Source organism: Gouania willdenowi, chromosome 18 (genome assembly GCF_900634775.1).
Source record: "Gouania willdenowi chromosome 18, fGouWil2.1, whole genome shotgun sequence".
In the NCBI taxonomy this organism is placed as follows: domain Eukaryota; kingdom Metazoa; phylum Chordata; class Actinopteri; order Blenniiformes; family Gobiesocidae; genus Gouania; species Gouania willdenowi.
The window spans coordinates 7,832,212-7,851,072 of record NC_041061.1 but is presented as its reverse complement, the minus strand read 5'-3'; the positions used below and the strand labels follow the sequence as shown (position 1 = coordinate 7,851,072).

The following is an 18,861-nucleotide window of genomic DNA, read 5'->3' as shown; positions in this document are numbered from 1 at the left end:
TTATTTATTCGTTCGACACCAAATAATATACAGTACAAAAAATAAATAAATAAATAAAATACACATGTAAGCTAAAAAAAAAAAAAATCTGAATCCAACTCCGTGTTTTTTTTTTTTTAAACTTCAAAACCATTACTTTTAAAACCCACACATTGTAGAAAATAATATTTGCGCTTCATTGGCAAATAAAGTTTTGCTAACTTGTATTTTCATATGAAGTTGTTTACATCGTTTGAATATTTTTTATTTTATATATATATTAAATTTATTTTAGAAGTATTCATGTTGTGTTCTTGTCCGGTTTCACAAGCTAGATGCAACAAAATTTCTTCCATAATGCACAATTGAGAATGTACGGTATGTTTAGAATGACAAATATGTTGTTGTTTTTTTAATTTAATTTCTTTATTTGTTCGCTGTCAACAAAATCAGTATATAACAATTACACAAACTTTAAGCGTAAAAAAAAAGTTTTTTAATTTTGTATTTATTTTAAATATATATATTTTCTGAAATAACTCGTATCTTGATCGTCCGAGCATCTTGTCGGATTTATTTCGAACGTGAACCGCTTCGACTTCCGGTGCTGCGGCTCAACTGGTAACGAGTTTAACTGGTGTTCACTTCATACCAACTAACGCTTCACGTTATTTTTATTTATTATTGACAGTTTTTTGGCAACAAAAATATTGCTCGATTATTAAATTGAGTTTACTATCGTATGATGGAAATAGATTAAAAAAAACGACGTTTGTTTTTCTGACTTACAGCTCCCGTTACTACGAGCAACGCACGAGGCAATCGGAAGTCGTTCACTAGTTGAAAAGGACACCAGATTGCGCAGAACACCGCCACTAAAAGCAACTGCACCGTTTCTCCTTAGCTAAACTTCGCTTCTTTTGTGATGTTTTCTGAACTTAACGCACGCTTTAAAACGGCAGACAGTCATTAAGGTTTAGCACTAACCTTACACTTGGTAAAAGTGCACATTTTCCTGCGTGTGGGGTCGTTTTTTAAGCTCTAAACTTCGGCTTGGTGAGCTGACGCGAACATGGCTGAAGAGAGGAGTGCTGAGGCTGGGACTGAGCAGCTGCAGGTGATTAAGGTGGGTTTCATCGTCATCATTTAACAATGTGTGGTTTATGTTGACCATCTAACTAAACCAATAGGGGACGGGACTTAGATAAGCAAACTGCTTCTCTCGTCTCCTTTTTCGGCATGTACAAAAAGAAAAAAGAAAGTGAATGTAACCATGTCGGAAAGAAACTGAATAAATAAAAAAATAGAATAATGGCATGCAAGCCATCGGGTCATAGAGGCTTGTTGTATTCCCATAATTCACCCTGTTGCATTGAGACATTTGTCATATTCAAGTGAAAAAACAACTTCCTCAGAAACATTTAATTTTACTCTTCTTGCTGGTTGCCTTTTACTGTAAAATACATTGGAATATTGTGGAGTTATGCATGTACACTAGTCTGTTGACCAGGGTTAGGGTTCAGACACAGACAGTTTCTCCCTTTTTATTCTCAATATATGTATATTAGGGGTGTAAGGATACACTTGACCAACGATTCAATTTGATTCCTGACCTCTTATAACCTTCTTACAAACCGTTTGAACTAATAAACCAAAATAAACTGCACATTAAATCTAGGAAGTGTCTATTGATACAGAAACGTATCAATAGGCCCCAGGACTGTCAGGATGGCGCCCGACTCAAGAATTCTTCCTTCTGCTGCCTTGGGTTCGAATCCTGCTTTTGTCATATATAAATTTTCATTTTAACCAATTAACACGGCAAATTCCACCTTTAAAAATACATATATGAAAAAAATAAACATTTTGGGGTACTTCCTGGGTTAGGGTTAAAATAAAAGGGGTAGCTAAAAATAAATGAGCTAAAATAAAACTGACGGAACTTTAGGTCACGTGGTGCACCTATCACGTCACCTAAACTGGCCAATGAGGGGTGCTACATATGAATAGACTGGCAGTCTATTGATACGTTTCCGTATCAACAGCCACGGCCTTAAACTATGTATGTGTGTGTAGCGCTGTGTTTTCTTACAATGCTTGCGTACAGTCTTTGTTCTTACTGTTATCGTTTCACCTTTTTCCATTTTACGACTTCCGAAAATGCTGCCACACCTGCTCTGACTTCAAACTAAAAGAGCTTGAATTCTTTGCCTGAATGCGACCTGGCCCGTTGTGCCTAATTTTGATCGTTATACCGAGCTCGGGCCTGATTCTGACGCTGCGTGGTAAACTAATGGTCAGGTGATGCGTTTTGATTAGTGCGAGAAAGACGCACAAATGGATGTTGACTCGCCTCGGATCATTCTACCGGTAGATGCGCGCACGGACGTAATGTGAGTTGAAACAGTTTAGGGCTTGATGAGACATCTGCTTCTTTTTTTAAGCTCTTCTCTCGCTGCGTGTGTGTGCAGCTGAACCGGGGCTGCGTCTGAATAGTCCCTCCTATCTCCTTTCCTTAACCCCTTGGATGACGTCATGGGGTTAAGGAAAGGTGTTCGGAGACTTCCTAAAGAAGTTAGGAAAAGGCCATCATGTTGTTTTGACAATCAAACACACTTTCACTAGGTGACATAATAATCCGACAGCGGCGAAGGTTAGTGACGTCTGTCGTGGTATAAAAACTACAAATTTTCCAAAAATGGACTACTAATAACACCTATCAGCTGATATATTCTCAAATATCACAAGGTTTGAATTGAAATCAAAGGAAAACCCTTTGTTTAACAACATCTGCATAACATTCATAGTTTGGATATGGGTTTTAGGTTATTTAAAGTTGTTCAAGGCATATTATTGCATTGGTGGCTTACATAATCTGCTTCCCTTTTCAGTCATCGTGAGTTTCCGTGAACACTCAGATGAGTGGGTCCCTTTAAATGTTATTGCCGCATGGAATTGTGGGTTAGCATTATCTAGTCTCCTTTGGTAAAGGATGCATCAGTGTTTCATAGGCTAAACGAGGTTATAAAGGAAGCTTTGAGCCTCCTTTTCTTAGCTTTTAGAGAATTGGAACGCTCCTGATCATGGCCGCCACTTAAACACTTCCGGGGGTTAAGGAAAAGTGGATAGGAAAGGAGATAGGGACTATTCGGACACACCACAAGAGTGTGTCGTCAAAACATGCGACCCTAAAACAGTCCCAGCACGCATAGTATCAAAGCACTAACTGTGCTGTATCAATTTTATTCTCCTCTTATTTGCATCAATTTTTAGCCGATTTAGGATACATCCTTACATCCCTAATGTATATTTTGTACTGTATTAGTTTGTCAATGTGTCATTAAAGCTGTTCTCTCCTTAATCGTAGGAGCTGGTGGACGATCTGTATAAATTCAGAGATTGTTACTTCGAGACTCACAGCCTGGACGACGCAACGAGAAAAACGAGCGACGTAGCCCAGCAGATGGAGCAGACGCTGAAAAAGATGGAGGAGCAGGAGCGTGAGTGTCACACGTAGAAAAAAAAACCCCCCAAAGAACGTACGACTCACGGGGAAACGCTTCCGTGTTGTTTCTCTGTCAGAGTCGCTCAAACACAAAGCGGAGTTCCTGCTACAGAAAGGCCGGTGTCTGAACGTGGCCCAGGACTTCAGCGCCGTGGCAGAGGAGTGTCTCTCCCGTGCGGTGAAGCTGGAACCTGGCCTGGTGGACGGCTGGAACGCACTGGGAGAGCAGTACTGGAAGAAGGGAGACATGATCGGAGCCAGGAACTGCTTCACTGGAGCCTTACAGCAGGTAGGACGGAACAGGAGACTCTACGTCATTTTCATTATATCATTTCATATTGTATTTATAAATATGCATTCATACAAAATTAATTTATAAAATGCCTTGCTGTCTCTCGTTTCTGTGTGAGAAAATCCTGTAAAACACAACATTAAAACCAACCTTTAACGGCACAAAAACATGGAAAACAAAACTTTGATTGAAGAAAATTGTCATTAAATTAGCTTTTTTTTTTTTTTTTTAAAAAAAAAAAGATCTCTTTTTTGCTATTATATACTATTTTACAAATTAAAATCATGTATTAATTAATAATAATTATCGTGAAGTTTGGGGTTTAAATGTGTTGTTCAGGGACTGAACAGTCATTTGTACAGATGAACTTTCTCTTGTAATTGTTAGCAGTTTACATCCCATAATGACAGCTGAAGCTTTTCGTCACTGATGGATATTGAGACTAATTCAGTTTCCTGGAGTAAAGCTTAAAAATGGCAAAAGTTCAATTGAAAAATACAAGATTTTCTTGTAACCAGCTGAAAATAAACGTCCCAAATTCACTCTTAAACATTGTGTCTGCATCATGGGATATCTTTAAACGTGTATATACAGTATGTAATGGTTTGTTACTGTCCTTTCATGTGTAGAAGAAGAACAAAGTGTCTCTACGTAACCTGTCCATGGTGCTGAGGCAGCTTCCTGCACCAGACAGTGACTCAGCTGGAAAGCAGGTGTTGGAGAGCGTGGACTTGGCCTCGCAGGCTGTGGCGATGGACGAACAAGACGGAACATCCTGGTGTGAGTGGAGACGAGTCGCACTTCCTTATTAAACAGGGGTTCTCAACCTTGGAGTCAGGACCCCATTTTGGGTTGCCAGATGCCTTTAAGAAACTAACAATATATTTTTTAACAATTTGAGTGCATTTTTGCTCATGTTTTACCATTTTCTGCAACTACACCAAACTTGCCAACTTGCCACCTGTTTTCATCGCTTTTTCTTGTGATATTTTTGCGCCTTTTAATGCATTTTTGCTGCTTTACTCCCAATTCTGCCACTTCTCTATCAAATTTTAATGCCTTTTCTGCAGATTTTTTCCACTTTCAAGACATTTTCAACACTTATAAACCCTTTCCACCACTTTACCCACCTACTGTCACATGTTTACCCATTGTTACTTTTAACCTCTTTTCACCACATTTCATGCTTATTTTTGCCAATTTAACCACATTCACGATTTGTAGTGCCCATTATTTGCCAGTTTAAACTAAGTGTTGCTACTTTTAAGCCAATATTGATGCTTTGAACCCTTTTTACCACTTTTTCTGTCCATTTTTGGCCACTCATTTGCAACTATTAACCAATTTCTGTGGTTTTTAACATCCAATTTCACCACCTTTTCCAACATTTTTTGGTCATTTTATTTCTGATTTAAGCAAGGATTCAGATCTTTAAGATGACTATATAATATGGCTCAAATAATAATAAACTTCCTGGATAACAGTGGATATTATTCAGATAAATAAATAAATGTGGTTATCACAGATTCATAGAACAATGGACAATATTCCCCCTTATAGAATATGGTCTGTCTCCACATGACTGTTCTTCAATGTCGATGCCTGTGTTGAACCACCTTTAGGTATAGTGGGGATCCCCGGTCTCTGGGACCTTTATTTTGGGGGTCACGGGCTGAAAAGGTTGAGAACCACTGCTTTAAACAACTGACGCTTTGTTAATGTGTTCACAGACATCCTTGGAAACGCCTACTTGAGTCTGTTTTTCACGTCTGGACAGAATCAGCAGTTCTCTACGAAAGCTTTTAGTGCCTACGCGCAATCGGTGAGTTGAAGACTTTCTGTCAGAGGAGAAGGTGTGATTTTAAGGAAATGAATTATTTTTTGTGTGACTTCCTGCAGGAGAAAGTGGACAAAGTGGCCTCTTCTTCTCCTGAGCTGCACTTCAACCGAGCCAATCTGTTCCAGTACGAGGAGATGTTCAGCTCGGCGCTCGCCGGCTACAGTCGCGCGGCGGCTCTGGACCCGAGCTGGGCCGAGCTGACGGCGAAGGAGAAACAGCTACTGGAGTATCTGGAGAAAGTGACGGAGCTGGCAGAGAACAAGGTGAGAGGAGAGGAAACCGTATTATGCTGATCGGAGGAGGCGGAGCCAATCTCAGCCCACTCGGACTACTATGGTCACATTTACAGGAATTTTAGCTCTTTATGTTTCATGTATTTCTGATGTGTTTTTTTTGTTGTTGCAAATTTAGACATTGAACTACACCTTTTAATATGTTTTCAAAGAGTGGTGACACAATTGTGTGGACGTGTGTTTTTTCATATAGAACACGTATGTCAAACTCGAGGCCCGAGGGCCATGTCCGGCCCGCCAGAGCATCTAGTCTGGCCCACAGGAAGATTTTTTAAAAATGACAGCAAAAATAGGACTTCTTCATAAATTGCAGATAAAATATACGGGGGGGGGGGGGGGCGGGGGTTGCAGTACTACATTGTTTACATTAATATTAAATCGCAATTTAAAAAAAAAAGATAATTTTAAACTTGAAAATTCTCTCAAATTGTCCCACAAAATTCTGGTAAACATTTGTCAACAACTGCTTAACGTTCTGGATTTTGTTTGACTATTTGCTTATTTTCCTTCACAAGAACATGGATTTTTTTGGTCCGGCCCACTTGAAGTCAAACTATATCGTATGTGGCGCGTAAACTAAAATAAGTTTGATATCTTTGTTCAAGAAGAACAAGGAAATGTATTTAATTATTTTGGAAATAATGTGCTCACATACCCCTGTTTGAGTCAGCTTCACTCTGATTGTAGCTCCAGTTTTCACCTGAAGGTGGCAGCGATGTGCAGCCTTATCTATTCCAGGTTTTTTCAATCTTGGGGTCGGGACCCCATGTGGGCTCGCCTGAAATGTCTACTAATTGATTAAGAAAAAACATACCGATGAGAAATACATTTTAGATTTTGTTTTAGTGTTTCTTTTTCAAATTAAAACAATCCTAAACAACTGTATTCTATTCCTTCATTTTGTCAAATATAAATCTAATTATTATTATTAATAATAATAATAATAAATGTCACTAATCCTGTCTACTCTGTATTTGGTCAATGACGTATAAAGATTTTTACTGCACGATATTCATAAAATGGACATCATCGGGCAAGGTTTGCATGAATATTATGAAAAAAAAAATAATAGAAATACTTTGAAATCTTATACAGGACTATAATATATAACTAAAATAGGGCAAAAAATATTTAGAGTATTTCTAAAGACTGTTATAAAACAGCAGTCATGGCCAGACCGTCGCACCACATGATATTTTGGCAATAAATTACAGAATAAATTACAGAAATAATTTTGTCAGTTTAAAAAAAATGTGCAGATATACTAAGTTAATACATATTTGGAATCTTTTTATGCATTTAAACCTTGTTTGACTAAAAGAAATGCAGTTGGACAGAATGTTTAGGTGTCACGTCATTGACCCATATCCAGAAAACAAACATGATCAAAAAGTAATTCTAAAGAAAAAAAGGCTTTGGGGTCACCAGAAATTCTTGATGTTAAAATGGGGTCACGATCCAAAACAGGTTTGGAATCACTGACTTAGATGCTTAAAGGGATCCTCCACTGTTTTTACAAATGTGGCCGAAAACCTTTGAAATGTCCTTATTAGAAAAACTGCCTAACAAAACGCATGATTTTGCACCATATTAGTCTGATTAACTTTAAAAATAGGACTACTTTACCGTTTTAGAGCCTGTTGAAATGACATCATTGATGATGTGAATCGCCCCTTTCAGCCCATTGAGTTCTATGAGAGGTGAAGCATTCAGGATCATTTAGCAGCTTTTTCAGTCAAAATGAAACTTGGGTTGCTTTGGGTTGCTCTACAAATCAGTAAAAGTTGCTGACGGTTCTTTACAGCAGACAGATTCAACTTGGGTCGGCATTAATGAGCAGCAGTCGATCCTGGTTGCCTGTATTTACATGCACCCTGGAGCTCTTCTGTTCTTTGTGCCGTCTATGAAAGTTTTAGGCCATATTTGAAAAAAAAAGTGGAGGATCCCTTTTAAGTGACTTGTACGCTTGTACTCATGGAAAATGGTAAAAATCCATTGAATTCTTGTCAAACTATCAACACTTTTATATTGATACATAAATGGTCGAGAACCACTGATCTATTCCCTCCTAACGCTGAGCTCCTGTGTCTCAGGGGAAGGTGAAGGCTCGTCGGTTACGTACGATGCTTTCTAACCTCAGCTCCTCGGCTCTGGGTCCGTGTTCGTCTCCTCAGTTCCGCTCGCCGTCGGGCCGTGTCGGCAGCCTGGAGCCCGTCACTCTGTCCTCCCTCAAACATGGACACAACGCGGGCGTGGCCGCTCTGGGGAAGGTGGTGTTCAGTCTGGCCTCGGAGGGTCGCATGGCCTTGTAAGCACCGGTTCTACACATTTTACTCCTCTTTTCAGCCTTGTTGTGATCGTGTGTTTTTGATTGTTGCGTTACGATCCGTCCTCGTGCAGTACGTTCGGGATGGTGGACAGTGAGGAGACGTGCATGGTGGTGACGGTGTATAACACAGCCAACAGCTGGGGTGTCCTGATTGGAGACTCTGTGGTCATTCCTGAGCCACTGCTCAAACGACACAGTATTACACATAAAGACAAGGTTTGACTTAAGCCTCTTCCTCTCATTCTACACCACATGTTAAACTCAAGGCCCGCGGGCCAAGTTTGACCGGTCAGAGCATCAAGTTTTAAAAAATGCAGGAAAAGCAGGGCTTTTTGTAATTGACCATATAAGTAGGGCTGGGCGATGTGGACCAAAACTCATATCACAATATTTTTCCTCAAAATGTCGATATAAATCTCAAAATTTGAATTCAAATAAAGTCTGACCAGAAAGACAATTTGGGTTAAATTTGCTGATGCAAAATGCCACACAGGCACATTTATTAACAAACGGCTGCATAATATGTGACACTTTTGGCTTTTTCTCCTATAAGGGACAGCACGTGTGAGTGAGTTCTGTAGTGTGGCTTTTTTTAGAGGAGGGCCTGGGTTAGGACACACTCAGCAATCCATCAAACTGTGTTTTTCATGCTGTTCTGAGAAGTAGCCAAAGCAGCAACTCCTAAAGTAAGTATTTTTATACAAAATTAGCGAGAAAATAAAAATGTATCGATATAGACGATATTGTAATTTTCGATATCGCCAAAATATCTTAAATCTCGATATATTGCCAAGCCCTACATATAAGGTATGGATAAAAAAAAAAAACAACTGACATTGCAAATTTCCAGAAAATTATCTTTAAGGATTTTGTTTGAACTTGTGCTTTTTCCTTCACAAAAACATTGAATTTTTTTGGTACGGCCCATTTGAGGTTAAACTGGTCGTATGTGGCTCCTGTTCTGACTGTCCTGTCCTGTCCTCTGTACGGCAGACGTTCGACTTCAAAAGCATCCGAGTGGACTCTCCTCTGCTCCTCATCGTCAACGGCAAGAAGCAGAACATCCATAGCCAGATCGTTACCTCCATCAGCTACAGGCCGCAGCACGAATGAGCCCAAAAAACGACTTTTGTTTTGCTGGATTTTAAAGAAATCATCCACTGTTTTTACAAATGTGGCCTAAAACCTTTGAATTGTACTTATTAGAAGATCTGTGTCTAATAAAATGCATTATTTTTCACCATATTCGTTTTACTAACCTTTAAAAATGGGACCACTTTATCGTTTTAGATGTGATCTTGAAATCATGTGATTGATGATGTCACATGGCCCCACTGTGTGTAAACATCTCATTGTTTCCTATTGGAGTGAAGCATTAAGCCTGCTTTTTAGATCATTTTATGCTAAAAAAAATTCCAACTTGTGGCGCTTTTGGTTGCTTTAAATAATCAGGAAAAGTTAAAGATGTTGATGTGAAGAAAATAAACAGTTGTGACCCGGAAAAAAATCTTTAACTCCAGGGGGGCGACAGTCCCAACTCTGCAGTCTCATTGTAGACAATGAAGCAGAGAAGAAGAGCTCTCCTCAGGGACCTTTACTTCCTCTTAAACAGTGCGCTGACACGTTCTGGTGGATGAAGTTAGCGAGTAATATACAGACTGTTGAAGAAGACCTTTTGGGTGGGAGTCCTTCAACAGTCCGTGATTACTGTACTGTTTAAGGGGAAGTAAAGGCTCCTTGGGAGAGCTCTTCTTCTCTGCTCCATTGTCTAAAATAAAACCGCAGAGGAACTGTCGCCTCCTGCGGTCACAGGTTTTTTTCAGCTCACAACTGTTTTTATTCTCTTTCAGTAAACAAGAGATTTACATGAACATCTATAACTTTTTTTTAAAGCAACCAAAAGCACCACAAATTGGTATTTTGACCAAAAAAGCTGCTAAATGATCTAAAAAGCAGGCTGAATGTTTCACTCCAATAGGAAACAATGGGGCCGTGTTTCAAAAAGTCCCATTTTTAAAGGTTAATAAAACAAATATGGTGCAAAAATAATGCATTTTTTTAAAGCATAGATCTTCTGATAAGTCCATTTCAAAGGTTTAAGGCCACATTTGTACAAAAAAAACAAAAAAAAAAACAGTGAACGATTCCTTTAATTAAGGAGCTTTGCACAAGTTTGTGCCTGTTTGTGTTCTTTAAAAACCAATGATCATGAGTTGTGTTTATTTATATATTTTTTGTACTTGTTGTTACAGGGTTTACCATTTGGGGGTTGTTTAAGAATGCTTTCCTGGTACATGTTTTGTTTGTATCGAGCTTATAAAGTGAAAGTTTTTCTTTTTGGATGTTCACGAGCAAAGACTGTTAAGGATCCGACATCCTTGCATCCATCCTCTGCTTTTTACCATAGCTGTGACTAAGAAAAATCACTTGTTCCGAAAGATCTAGTAGCATTTTTTTGGAATTAGAAATGTTGAAAACATTCTGTTAAATAATATAAATTGCGTCAAAACGTTGAGATTTAAATATACAATGAAACTCAAAAAACTTGACCAAAAATCACCAGACTTTAAACATTTTTCTGAACTTGTTGCCTTTAAATTAAATGTTTGATATCATTTTACAGCACACAGGGACAGAATGAGCTCAGATTAAACAAAGGTGTTTGTTAATAAATGTGGGAGGCTGTGTTTTACTTCCACTGCACTACGAACGTACAAAACCTTGAATAAAGGCTGATAAAACATGAAGCGTCAGTGTCTGTTTTGCAGAGCTAAGATGCTAGTGCTGCACCTGCTGTCCTCAGGGCCTGATGACAAAGGCTCGGCCTTTATCCCGCGGCGGTGGAGGAGAGCTGAAGTGGAAGAAGTTTCTTCCTCTGTCGTCGTCCAGGCAGGAGAAGAAGCGGTTGTCGCCGTCGGGGCCGATGGAGAAAAACTGCGGACTCCTCTGAGTGGGCGTTCCCTGCCGGGGCCCTGCTGTTTGACACACGGTGGGGTGTTGATGAACGAGCGCCATTGTCATTCATACTAAAATGTAACTTACATAAGCAATCAGCGGCTGTTAGTCGCCCACACACTGGGTCTGTCTTTGTGCTGTTTACATGCTCAGAGCTTTTTGTTGTTTTCTAAAGTCTTTTAACTCACGTTTACATCTGATCCGACCACTGATCAAATGATCTTCCTCCAAGAAGGAAATCTTTGCTTAATCAAAAAACCTCTAACCACGTGATCTAATGCTGCGCTCCAAGCAACTCAGGATTTTCCGACCTCTTAGGCCAGGGATGGGCAACTCCATCAGTGGGGCCACAAAAATGTGATTGTATCCGATCCGAGGGCCACATTACCAACATTTATGTCAAGCTCAGCATTTAGAATAATTAATACAGGGGTGGGGGAGGGGTTTGTCTTTGTTGTTATGTAGTCATTTTGTTTTTTTTGTTATTTATTGTGTTCTTGGTGTCATTTTGTGTATTTTTTTGCATTTATGTTGTCGACTTGTGCGTTTTTGGGGTCACTATCTGTATTTTTGTTGTTTTCAGTATTTTGTTTAATTTTGTTGATGGTCTTTGGAGCTATTCTGTAATTTTTTTTATTTTTATTTTTTTGGTGTTTTCATAGTCATTTTGTTTGTTTAAGTGCTTTCTGTGTCTGTCTTTTTTGTCATTTTGTGTATTTTTGGAATTTTGTACTTTTGGGAGTTATTTTGTGTATTATCTTGGGCTTTATATTCATTCCAACTTCTTGAAATACAATTTTTTGGGATTTGTTTTGTGGCCCGCACAAAATTAGACGCCAGTTGCCAATGTCTGTCTTAGGCTATATTCACACTAGTACTGTGAGATACGGAGGAAATTTTATCATGATATAGATAGATTTACAGTATATCCTGATAGCGATATATATCACAATATAGCATTTCTTACTTAAAATGACTGGAATGAAAAATTGCAATTCATTATATATTTGAATAATTGTAAATAAATTGGTAACATGACCTTTAGGCTTTCACAACCAATTTCTGCGATTGTTACTGCCTAAAACGCCTGATTTTGCAGCATCTTTGTCCAAAGTTGTGACTTAATTTTTTTTTATAATAAGGCTTTATTATTCAAAAAAAAATGATTTTCAATTCTTTCATATTAAATCAGAAAAGAGCAGATTTACAACAATTTACCATGATATGGATAATTTCCATCACAGTGTAAAGAACAGTTTTAACACAAAAAAATATATATATACTAAAAAAAAAAAAAATGGTACTTCACCTTTAAGAATCTAATCAAAGAAGGAATATTCGTGACTATTGTCGCGTGTTCTGATTTCTTAATGTGTATGTGGAAATGCCACCAGGGGGCGCAAAAACCAACAATAATGGCTACTGCCATTGTTTTAAACCGTACCTGTAGTGAATTTCACTAGCAAGCAGCGCTCCATCAAAGATCATATATGATGAAGAGGTTTCGTAAGCTCACATTCTTTAATTCTCGTTTAAACTCACCTGTATCAAGTAACAGGTACTGGCAATATAGAAATCACACTTTTGTCTATTCTTTTCTTGCTACAGGTGAGTTTAAACGAGCATCACATAACTAAAATAAAATGATTTATCCAGTTTTAAAAGTGTGCCAACAATTCTGTCCGGTCCATTTTATATTTATTTAGTGTAAAATTATGTACATTTTGGCTTTTTTCCTTCTGCCTTTTTGTGTTTTTACAATGCATATAAAGAAGATAAACACGTGTATATACCCAAAACATTTGAACATGCAAACATTTCTGGGAGAAATGGTTTATTTTCTGGAAAACTTCCAGGGGTGCCAACACTTTTGTCCATGACTCCAGACGTCTGTTACTGTACGTCAGAGGTGGGCGACGTCTATCACAGCGGGGGCCACAAAAACGTGTTTGATCGAAGGGCCACATTATCAATCAACGTTCATGTCACAGTCAGAATAATAACTTATCTTAGCGTTAACACAGGAAACAACAAAGAGTTTTTATAGTAATTTTGTGTTTTTCTGTCATTCCATTTATGTTTGTTGTTGTTTTGCTTGTTATGAGGAATTTTGTGCATTTCTGTTTGCCTTTTGTGTATTTTACCTATAAAATGTGTGTTTTTTGGAGTCATACTGTGTATTTGTGTTGTCATTTTGCATTTTTTGGAGTAATTTTTGTGTATTTCTTTTTTTTTAAATTCTTTATTTATGAAAGGTTCAAGGACATTTTACACATGATATTTACATATAATTTTTGTGTATTTCAGATGTCGTTTTGCTTGTTTATTAGTAACTATGGGTTTGCAAAGTAATTTTTTGTGTTATTCTTGTCTTTTTGTGTACTTTAGTTGTCATTTTGAAAAAAATTTGAATATTTTTTTGAGTTATTTTGTGTATTTTTGTTGTCTTTTTGTGGTATTTGGACAATTTTGTGTATTACTGTTGTCGTTCTGTTCATTTTTGCCGTAGTTTTATGTGTGTTTTGTACATTTATTTATAGAGTTTTTTACACACGTCAAAGTATTATACTGTTAAAATCGTGGGGGCGAGTTTTCCCTGACAAAAAAAAGTTAATCTAAATAATCGTTGATGCAATAAATAACAATCGGTGAAGTTTGTGTTGTTACCGGTGGTGAAGTCTTGATGCCCACGTGGCTGCTGTAGTTGTTGTTTTAGTAAAGGGGCGTCTTTCTCCCCGACGCCCACCACCATGTTTCTCAGCCTGAGGGAGTCGTAGAGACCCTGGAGCTTCTGGTACTGCCTGTTCCTCTCCATCAGCCTCTCGGACACCTCGCTATACTTCCTCTTGTACTCGTCCATCACCTGAACATCAGACGAAGATAAAAAAAAGAAAAAAAAAGCTCTAATACAGAAAGAAGCCTCTGCCCCAGATTTTTCTCTGTTTACAAGACAACTGAAATTCTCCTTTTATTTCATCAATAATTTAATTTTGTTGAATAATTAAGAAAAATATCTACTGATTTAAAGAACGTCTAAGTGAAATAATGTATTTATTAAGGGTATAAGCAAAAAGCAATATATCGCAATATTTCACTGCGCAAATATTGTAGAGATCCCAAAATTGTCCAAATCGATTTTTTAATAAAAAAACAATTTAATTGAGCTTTTTTCATCAAAACCATGATTTTTTTTTCTCTCGTGTTGCTTTGGTTCTCCATGTTTAGTTACCCCCATTAGAGAGGAAAAGCTATATGAAGACGTAAAGTGTACTAAATGATGTACTTTCTTCATGGAGGCAATCTCTCCCCTCATGGCGGTGAGCTCCAGCTCTCTGCTTTGGTTCTGCTGAGTCAGCACTTTCTCCATCTGCTTGAGCTGAGTGTCAGCACGTGACAGACTGTAGTCCTGGTACATGCGCTCCTGATGGACCTGTAAACACACACACAACCACATGAGGTGAACAACACACACACACACACACATACTGTACATACAGAGGTTGCATGTAGGGCTGAACGATTAATTGCATTTGCGATATTATCGCGATATCATAAAACGCAATTTTCTAATCGCAAACGCTGCAATTTTTTAATTTTCTTTTTTGTTCCGGTCTTGTACTGTCCTGTTAAGTTCAGAGAGTGTTAAAGAAGTGCAGTCCACATGTTTACATGTTTCATGAAACGTGAAGTTAGATATGTTGAAGAGGTGAGGCCACAGATGTGTCTGTTTTATTCTTGTAATCTGTGCTTTAAAATGTATATTTTATATTTATTTAAAGTTTAAATAAATCTGATTTATTGTTTGTGTTCATTGAAAAATACATGACAAGAAGCCCTTGAAAAAATAATCACATATTAAATCACAGTCGCAATATTGAGGAAAAAAAAAAAAATCACAATTAAATTAATACGATATGTCCTGATACTAAAAAATACGATATACATCACAATATATCACCACATAATTACAAATGTCACCTTTAAAAGCACAAAATAATAGGAATAATAGAATAGAATAATAGAATTTATTTCATTCTTTGTAAACTTGCGAGAACAAGTAAATTGTAACTAAGTGTGATTCAAGGACAAATTTTAAAAAACAAGTGTTTTTGCTTCTACAACAGATTCTGATTAGGTTACATTCTTAAACTCTTTACAAAAATAATCACATACATCTATAAAATGGTTGGGGTGCTGATTGTAAAGTCATGCATGCTTAAAAAAAACAGCATCTTTTCACAACATTTAGCAACAAACCACGTTTAAAAAAAACATATGTGAATGCAACTTTTGACCAGATTTACAGCAATATTTGTGAAATTTGTGATATTTACTTTTCTTGTAAAAATATAATGTCAATGTTAAATCTACAATGAAGTAAAATATAAACGTAACATTTTTTTTTTTTGCTCCCATTTTTCATAAGCTGAACTCAAACATCAAAAATATTTTCTATAAACACTAAATACCTATTTCTCTCAAATACTGTTCACAAATGTGTCTAAACATGTGTTAGTGAGCATTTCTCCTTAGCAGAAATAATAAATCCCACCTCACAGGTGTGGCATATCAAGATGCTGATTAGACAGCATGATTATTGCACGGGGTGGCCACAATAAAAGGCCACTCAAAAATGTTCAGTTCAATCACACAGCACAATGCCACAGATATCGCAAGTCTTGAGGGAGCGTGCAGTTGGCACGCTGACTACAGGAATGTCCACCAGAGCTGTTGCCATGAATTGAATATTTATTTCTCTACCATAAGTCGTCTCCAAAAGCGTTTCAGAGAATTTAGCAGTACATCCAACCGGTCTCACAACCGCAGACCACGCGTAACCACACCAGCCCAGGACCTCCACAAACTGTACATTTTTAGAGTGGCCTTTTATTGTGGTCACCCTGAGGCACACCTGTGCAATAATCATGTTGTCCAATCAGCATATTGATATGTCACACCTGTGAGGTGGGAGGGATTATCTCTGCAAAAGAGAAGTACTCACTAACACGTTTCGACACATTTGTGAATCTGGTCAAATCTGGTCAAAAGTAAATCTGTAAATCTAAATGTTAAATATGAAATGTAAATCCAAATGTTACATTAAAATGTAAACATTAAATGGAAAATCTAAACGTTAAATGGAAAATCTAAACGTTAAATGGAAAATGTAATTTTAAATGTTAAATCCAGCTGTTAAATATCAAATCCAAATGGTAAATGTTAAATCTAAATGTCACGGGTGAAACTAAATATTTAGCTAATATACAGATTAACCAGAAGTACCAAAATAAAAGCTCATTTATGCTAACATTTAACATTTAGAATTAGATTTAACATTTAACATTTAGACTTACATTAAATATTTAAACTTATCATTGATGTTATATTTTTAACGAGAAAAGTAAATATCACAAATTTCACAAATATTGCTATAAATCTGGTCAAAAGTAACATTTAAAAAAATTCACATACGTTTTTTAAACGTGGTTTGTTGCTAAATATTGTGAAAAGTTGCCGTTTATTAAACCATGCGGAACTTTACAATCGGCGCCCCATAAGTAAGTTTTACGAAAATATAGTGTGATCAACTTCCAGCTAAAATGCATTGAGTGAGGTAGTTTAACAAGATCTGATGTGATTCACTGACACCTAGTGACCCCGCATTTACGTGCTATGCATATGTTAGCGCAACTAAATGTTTTTTCTTTAAAAAAAACATGATTGAAAAAAAAAATCGATTTGGACATTTTTTTGGATCGATACGATAATCACACGATGAAATATTGCGATATATCGCTGGATTTTTTTTTTTTCTTACACCTTTAACAGTTACACACCTGATAGCACCAGAAGGCCAGAGCTCGAGCGCTGATGTCCAGGACGATGTCGGGTCTCAGCCCAGCCAGAACCATGCCTTTGTACTCCTCGGAGGGTGAGAGCTCTGTCCTCACTATGTCCAGCTTACCCGACAGGGCGGACGAACAGGCCGGGCAGATGGCGGGTGAGCGGCTGAACTCGCCCGAACCGTGTTGGTCGCAGAAGACGTGCGAGCAGGCCGTGACCCAGGCGAAGCCGCTTAGTTTGGTGCGACACTTTGGGAAGTTGCAGAGGAGCGCGTCATCACAGACGGACATGGCCATGGCTGCAAACTGTGAAGACTAATGGGATTGGTGAAAAACCAACTTCATTAAGGGATTAAGGCAGTGGTTCCCAACCTTTATTGGGATCGTGACCCCATGTTGATATCACAAATTTCTGGCGACCCCAGACTTCTTTTTTATATTTTATAGTGTTACGAGTAACGAGATGCGCCAGCTCAGATATTTTCATAAAGTTGTATTTTTTGGGGGTTTTTTTTTAAACTAAATTCATATTTGAGGAAGTGAAAATTAAATTACAAAAATATACATATAATTTTTATTATTATGTAAGTAAATTTTTATTCATTTAATTTTTTATACTGTTTATTTATTTATTTTTTTTCACCTTGTGCGGTATTTCTCCATTCACATGAATTTCAAACTTGAGCATCTATGAGGTAATACATCATTGAACTATAGGTAAGAAGCAGTTTTTTGTTTTTTTTTATCGTCGAGCAATATTTCAAACCTACTTCTTAAAAAGAGAAACTAAATATTTAGCTTTAAAAAGAGAAACAATATTTTTTATCTTCTGATTACCCTATGCTGACATTTTCAAAATAAATATTTATTGCTCATTATCATATGACAAAGTCAATTTTTGATAACATATGACAAACAGCAGCTTAATTAAAGAAAAATAGATATTACTGTAGAGCTGTTACATATGTTAACATCCAAACAATGCAATTGGAAATAATTATTTGTCTTTGCCACACTATGAAATAGTATGTACTAAAATAATAAATTAATTTATATATATTTTTCTGATATACTTTTTCAAATTAAACTCAGTTCACTTTATAAATGTTAAAAAAGAAAATGTTTTTTACCAACTGCTACATATTTTTAAAGTATTAAATATTAAGTATACCGTAATTTATTGGCCCTGCTCTTAGAGGAGTTTAAGCTAACGCCGCTAGCATGTAGCATTAGCATGACTTAACCACAGTATGCTATATTAACTGTTGTTTTAGCTTTTCTTCCAAGATTTGATGGGTGAAATTAACATATTTAAATTGTACAACTTTATATCCTCCAATAAATTGCAATGACACCGTGAAATATCAAAGATAACGGCTATATGTCGGTGTGTAAACTTACCGGTTATGATATCTGCCGCGAGTCGTAACCGATGACGTCACACTGATAGTTAGATCTGATTGGCTGATTTTAAGTTAGTCGTAAATTACATTTTATTTATTATTTGTTTGTTTGTTTATTTCATTAATTAATTCATTCATTATTCATTCGTTTAAAAAAACAATAATAACAACTGTAAATTAATAAAGGCTATATGTTACATTATTTTTGGATTTTAATGTCAATAACATTTGGTAATTTCATTTAGCAATTTAGAAATTATTCTTCACAAATCTGCAACTACATTCTAATGCAATGACTACTTTATGTATTCATATTTGAATAATCTTGTGTGTGTTTTTGTTTTGTTTTTGCTTCCTATTTGTGTTTATGCTTTCTTTCTGACTATGAAGCTTATAAACAATGACAAATTGTCTATGTAAGG

General features: G+C 36.9%; 2 protein-coding genes across 3 annotated transcripts; one reads left to right on the top strand and one right to left on the bottom strand.

Moving 5' to 3' along the window:
- Positions 1-836: 836 nt before the first annotated feature.
- ttc5 (tetratricopeptide repeat domain 5) lies at positions 837-10,936 on the top strand. Its single transcript, XM_028475298.1, has 9 exons — positions 837-1,105; positions 3,347-3,479; positions 3,562-3,773; positions 4,406-4,556; positions 5,507-5,598; positions 5,676-5,879; positions 8,003-8,217; positions 8,310-8,454; positions 9,232-10,936. The coding sequence occupies exons 1-9, from the start codon at positions 1,052-1,054 to the stop codon at positions 9,349-9,351; spliced, it is 1,326 nt and encodes a 441-aa protein (XP_028331099.1). The 5' UTR covers positions 837-1,051; the 3' UTR covers positions 9,352-10,936.
- Positions 10,830-18,474, bottom strand: ccnb1ip1 (cyclin B1 interacting protein 1). 2 transcript variants are annotated; one of them, XM_028475299.1, is made up of 5 exons: positions 18,438-18,474; positions 17,031-17,351; positions 14,477-14,623; positions 13,861-14,056; positions 10,830-11,213 (listed from the first exon to the last, which is right to left on the bottom strand). In XM_028475299.1, exons 2-5 carry the CDS (start codon positions 17,331-17,333, stop codon positions 11,038-11,040), a joined length of 822 nt encoding a protein of 273 aa, XP_028331100.1. In that variant the 5' UTR covers positions 17,334-17,351; positions 18,438-18,474; the 3' UTR covers positions 10,830-11,037. The 2 variants fall into 2 exon arrangements, with proteins under 2 accessions (XP_028331100.1, XP_028331101.1); XM_028475300.1 differs by having other exon boundaries at positions 10,830-11,210.
- Positions 18,475-18,861: the final 387 nt, after the last annotated feature.

Bases quoted from the DNA above. Each gene is read 5' to 3' on its own strand.
- ccnb1ip1 (XM_028475299.1), bottom strand. From the start codon at position 17,333: ATGGCCATGTCCGTCTGTGATGACGCGCTCCTCTGCAACTTCCCAAAG. The intron at 14,057-14,476 runs GTACATCATTTA...TCTGATGTTCAG, and splicing joins AGATTGCCTCCATGAAGAAA to GTGATGGACGAGTACAAGAG. The intron at 11,214-13,860 runs GTAACAACACAA...TGTGTCAAACAG, and splicing joins GCATCAAGACTTCACCACCG to CAGGGCCCCGGCAGGGAACG.
- ttc5 (XM_028475298.1), top strand. From the start codon at position 1,052: ATGGCTGAAGAGAGGAGTGCTGAGGCTGGGACTGAGCAGCTGCAGGTG. The intron at 3,480-3,561 runs GTGAGTGTCACA...TTTCTCTGTCAG, and splicing joins AAAGATGGAGGAGCAGGAGC to AGTCGCTCAAACACAAAGCG. The intron at 4,557-5,506 runs GTGAGTGGAGAC...ATGTGTTCACAG, and splicing joins ACAAGACGGAACATCCTGGT to ACATCCTTGGAAACGCCTAC.